At 34.5% G+C, this 6,000-nt stretch overlaps 1 protein-coding gene across 1 annotated transcript in view; it reads right to left on the bottom strand.

Annotated features, from left to right (window-relative positions):
• Positions 1-4,560: 4,560 nt before the first annotated feature.
• Positions 4,561-6,000, bottom strand: part of LOC123666083 (nuclear pore complex protein Nup98-Nup96) — a 64,064-nt gene continuing 62,624 nt past the window's right edge. The window contains exons 47-48 of the mRNA XM_045600291.1: positions 5,248-5,395; positions 4,561-4,911 (exon numbers count right to left, since the gene is read on the bottom strand). Coding sequence (XP_045456247.1) covers positions 4,816-4,911; positions 5,248-5,395 — 244 coding nt within the window. The 3' untranslated portion in view covers positions 4,561-4,815. The remainder of the gene's footprint in view (positions 4,912-5,247; positions 5,396-6,000) is intronic.

Raw genomic sequence — 6,000 nt, 5'->3', positions numbered from 1 at the left:
TTAAAATTTTTTCTTAGAGATAGAGAATCATGTAAATGTATAGAAAAATGTCCTACTGTTGGTCAAAGATCCTTAAGTGAATGGGTCCAGTATTACGTGTTCTGTGCGGTACGATTGGGAGACCTACAAGTATATGAAACCCGATCAATTATTTCTGGTTAAAACCGGTGCACGAATAAATAAATTATGATGCTGAATTTTACTGCAGTTTTGATCGTGGAAATAAACTTCAACTAGAGGAAACATCATTTTCCTATTTGGAAGACGTACTACACGTGTATAAGACTTGGCGAGAATCCCTAGTTTTTTTGAAGCGAAACAAGCCGACTTCATTAAAAGAGGAGGTTCTCAATTCGACTGTATTATTTTTTTATGTATATCTATGTACCTTTTACTGGGGCTTAGGGCGGATCCAGGGGGGTCATGGGTTTATGATCTCTATAGATGTTTTTAAATACAGTACTTACATACATTAATAAAAATCTACTTTTAAGTATCTATTATTATCAAAATTAAATATAACTTCTTAACTTGACTACGACTATGTGACCCCCCTGGCGCCAAAGCTGTATCCGCTCTTGTGGGTGTACAGATTTTGATGATTAATTAATCGAAAGCTGACACTTACGTGGTCCCATTTAAATTAAATCGAAATTTGACAAGTACTTTTTAAGTTATAATAGTGTGTCATAATTTACCGTTGTACTGTCTACCCACGTCGTATTACTTATCTATGTAATTGAAGTCGGTTTTTTTTTTCGTTTGCGAGCAAACGCAATCATTGTTTTGTATTTTTTTTTTTTTTTTTTAATTTGAGTAGCTAATTTTACGGCAAAATGTGTATTTCACATGTATATAGTATAGTTAAATATTTGTGAGCATTAAATTTGACAAAAAATAGTCATGTTTGTTAACAGCACTCTAATATGGATTTATTTAAGTGTAAATAATATGACCTTATAATATGTTAATCTTATTTCGATATAATTAAAATCTAATTATGTTAAATAGTTTTTTCTTTTATAAGCAAAATAAAGTCGACACCCCTCATCTATTACAGTATGATTCAGGGCCTATTTCACAAGTTGTGGATGAAGGATATTCAACAAATAAGTTACGATTACACTTTGACGCCAGGAGGTAGAATGAGCCATTGGGACCTCTTTCGCGTCAATAAAGTATTAGTTATAGATACAATTTTGTGAATAGAAATTTCTCATAAATAGAGTGGAATTCGTTGGTAATAAAAGACAATATATCAAATACTTTTCTGTTGGATATCGTTATCTGTCAAATAGCGTTATCCACAACTATCCACAACGGGTGAAACAGGCCCGAGGTTAAAGAAATATTTGTTTATGGTACTGTACTGTTTTAAGAAATAACATAAGCCGAGCTGTATGAAAAAATATCGATAGTGGAATCGTATGTACGCGCTTTAAGCTGTAGCAAGTTAGGTATGATAGAAAACCAGCATTTACTGCACCGATACGCGATACCGATGTCAGAGCTGACACATTCGTTTTTTACGAGAATATAGATTTGAATTTTATTAGTTTACAATGGATTTTAAACACAATAATCACTGGACATATTAAAAAAAAATTCTTTTACCAATAGAATGCAAGATTGAGTGGCATAGGCTATATTATAACGAAAAAAAAGCAGACAAAACCGTGGTATCCACGAGCGAAGCTGCAGTGATAGAGTACAATTTATTTTAAAAAATAAATTTCGTAAATCATCTTCAATGTAATATATCTTATAACATACAGACACGATCATCTGTTGCTACGGTAAGCAACTTAGGCCCCTTACGCACTAGCGGTTAGCCGCCTAGGCGGTTCGTTTTAGAGCCCAGCCGCCTGAAGCGGTTGCTATAGCGGTTGACCGCTACGGCGGCCAACCGCGATGAAACCGCTTAGGGCGGTTGGAACGCTCGAAAACGTGTTCGCTTTATTAGCGAAGTGGACGCTATCGAAAACAAGATGGCGGCCTGCCGCGAAGCGGGCCGCATCTCTCCACTCAACCGCCGCGGTTGAAAATTCATGGCGGTTAAGTGCCTACAATCAAAGGCGGTTGCATATTAAACTGTAAAAGCGGTGCGCTAGTGCGTTAGGGCCGTTAATGCCTGTGTTATAGGTAACAGACGTTTATACATAGAAATACATATATGAATAAATAAATACAAATATTACACCCCAACGCAGGCGGGAATCGAGTCCGCAACCGGCGGAAGAGAAAGCAGGGCCACTACAAACTGCGCCAACGGCTAGTCTGGTTAGTTTCTTTAATGTGTGCAACAAAGTATTAAGCCAATAAAAGAAAAATATTCAAAAAATATCATTTATTACAATTTATAAATTCAAAACTTACATTATATTATACACATTACTATCATTAAAACTACTACTTATTGAAAAATAATTGAAAAAAAATTATGGATTTTTCACGAAAAAAAAAGAAAAAATGTCAAATACTATTATTAATTACAAAAACAAAGTTATTTATATTTAATTTTAACATCATTTGCACGCAACTATTAACGGCCAGTTTCAATAAACTATCTCTGGAATTTGCAATAGATAGTAGAAGAAAGGAGCACCATCTTATATGAGGATTCAGCTGAAAGTGTCCACTAACAAACCTTAAATTACAGTTCAAAATTCGACCAAAACGGCGCTAACATCACAAACAGTATGATATGACGTGAGCAATTATACAGAACGTAAGTAAGCCGAGTTCGAAAAACATTATAACATATAACATATATAAACTCTACAATAAATTATAATTAAACAACTTTTTCGGATTTTAACGCGATTTATTAAGTTGTTTAGTCCGGGAGGAACTCCCGTGACCGTGGTTGCTGTAAAGGTCCGAGTGATATTCGCGTAAACATTAGAAAAGAATAAGTCTGAGAGATTTTGCAAGTGAATATAAAGTGACAGTTGTGATAAAAATTGTAATTGATCGATTGGTTTAATGGCTTTCAGTTGTGCCAGAGAAGCACGCTTGATTCCACCAATGTCACGTAGAGTGGAGAACACACGTAGGAGATTGATTGATCGGTGCAGTTGAGATAACAGTCTCAATTTAATTTTGAAAACAGGAAAAATAGTTAGAGAGCGAAAGTATTTCTATCCGTATGTACCTACCTCCTTATTGTTTAATTTTTCGCACTATATTTGAAAACTACCCTCGTGCTAGTGTCGTCTCCTATTTAATGACTTTGAACGGACATTTTTTGATATACAAAGATGGTGCTCCCTTGTTCTACACTCATTATACTAACGATAGAACAAAATTGTGTCAAAAATCTACCGTTAGTACGCGAAACCAAAGAGATCGATCACTGAAAACGGCCGTAAATCATTTTAGTATTGAGTAATTTTAAAGTATTAACTTTCAAACTACGCTAAGCCATAGAAGACATTCCTTTATCACTATTTTGATAACATTATTATATAGGTACACGAGATTAATTACAATTTTGCTTAAGATATATCGTTTGATACAAAATTCCACAAATCAAACATACAAAATCACGTTTTGTTCAGTGGTTCGAACGCACGCATACACTTTCACTTAAAACCTAAAATTCAACAATTTTGGTACAAATATCTAAATAGACGTATTAAGACGAAAATATACATACATTTTGGCAAATATTTTCACTAACCTATACCTTATCCGGCCAAATTCTTATTTAGTACATTCAAAATAGCTTAAAACAAAAAATATGATAAAATTTTGTACATTTTTCTAATCATTTTAATACGCCTTTACAATTATTCTTAGGAACAATGAATTATTATATCAATTGAGAACTAGCCTAAGAGCCTGTTTCACCGGTGGTTTACAGGACCGGATTTAAAGGTCGCAGCAACAAGAGTGGAGGCCCCTTGGCTCCAAATTATTTTCCAAATATAAAGGACAAATTTTTTTTTAAAGGTAAAACGAGAAAAAAGTATGAAAGGAAAAGTTGTTTACTAGTATTTACTAGCTTGAATTTGATTTTTTTTCCGAAGTCTCTTTTGTGGACGCCCCGGGGCCGTAGCCCCGGTTGCCCTCTTCTAAATGCGGCCCTGGTGGTTTATAGTTTTCCTGAACATAAGTTACTGACAGGCTTTACCTTTTTCACCTCAATATATTATACCTTTAACATTAAAAGTTGCAAATAGAAATATCTAAAATAAATTTAAATCCAATTGTGTAAAAGAATAATATATCAATCTCTTACCTGTAAGATACCGTTATACGTTAGATAGCTTTAACGGGAACCGGAGAAACGGGCCTTAAATATATGAAAAATACCAAAATACCTTCAAGAAATAATTTTCAAAACTTGTCATTTCAAAATTTCAACTTTATTTTTGTACTTTTCAAAAGCTTCTACTAAAGATTGGATTTGTTCAAATGTAAATTACTTAAGCATAATTTCAAGTTTGTTCCTAATTTAATGAACAGTTCATTACAAATGAGTTTATTTTCAAATGTTGCCGTAGGAATTAAGAAAAAGTCGACTTGATTAGCTTTGAAAAATATCTAACGATTTTTTGTTTAATTCTGATTATATTATTATTATTTTTGATTTTAGAAATATTGTTTATAAAAATGAAAATTATTGCTAATAACATGATGTAGACATGTTTCAAATCTAATAAATTCTTTATTGCAAATTTTTTGACTGAATATATATTTTTTTTAATTTTCAACAAATCTCGTCAATAATGAACGCAACTAAACAAAACAAAATTTCACATTATACCTGTGAAACAGTTCTAATCATTGATTTACGAAAGATTACGATTCTTAGCTTTTAATAGTTTGACGGTGAGATGATATCGGGGAGCTTGATGTAGAGTCAAGACATAGCTCTGAGGCCTGCTCGGCTATGTCCGTGGTTATCTGTTAGAATATCATAAATGAGAAATAAGAAATATCTTATACTATATACTTAATATGACTGGGAAAGTACCTCGACATTACAGAAGACCACAGCAAAATACTGTTTTCAAGCAGTGTCGTGTTCCTGTGGTGAGTAAGGTGGCAAGAGCTCCTGGGGGAGAGGTAGGGGGGGGGTAGGGTCGGCAACGCGCTTGCGATGCTTCTGGTGTTGCAGATGTCTATAGGCTACGGTAATCGCTTACCATCAAACACACCGTACACTTGTTTACCGACCTAGTCTTATATAGAAACATAAGATATAAATACATACATATAAATATGCATATAGTATTATACCTTTGCCGCTGCTCTAGCCGCACAATCTGGAGGTAGTCTCAGCTGCGCCAGCAGCGCTGCTAGATGAGGAGGGGGCTCGCCCCCGGCCAGGGCGAGCTGTACTAGCCTAGCGCCCATCTCCGCTCTAGCCGCACACTGACGGGGGGACCTGAAATTGAGAGGGGAAGTTAGTGCTGAAAGAAAGTAAAATTAAAAATTTTAAAAACCTCCCGACACAAGAAGTAAAGTCTAAAAACTAACAAATAATATTCTAAACCAATTATAATTATTATCGTCACATATATTATTAATTTCAAATATTTTTATTTTCCAAGCATCGTCACGTCAGGGGACCGCTAAAGATTATAAAGTTAATTCCAACAAACAGCTAATTAATTATTACGAATTACATGAAGGTACGAGCGATCTTAAGTTTCATAAATAGTCTACGCTCTACGTAATGACAACACTTGTTTTTCTCACTTAGCGGTCCCTTGAACCCTTTGAACCGATTTGGTTAAAATTTTGTACGTATATTTCTATGGGTTCATGGATGGTTTGAATAAACGATTGGACCCGGTAGGTGGCTCTGCTATGGGTATATCAGCAATCAAATTTGATAGCTGTATTCCAGGCAGGACAATGTCTGCCGGGTCACCTAGTAGTAGTATAGATCGACACCAGCAATTTATACTAAGCTAACTCTTAAAAGTGAACTTTACAATAGAGGCTTATAAAAGGGAAAAACGTGATATAACTTTAATATTAATTAAG

This window comes from Melitaea cinxia, chromosome 25 (assembly GCF_905220565.1).
Source record: "Melitaea cinxia chromosome 25, ilMelCinx1.1, whole genome shotgun sequence".
Lineage (NCBI taxonomy): Eukaryota > Metazoa > Arthropoda > Insecta > Lepidoptera > Nymphalidae > Melitaea > Melitaea cinxia.
The sequence above is the reverse complement of the archived record's forward strand: the minus strand, read 5'-3'. Positions and strand labels throughout refer to the sequence as shown.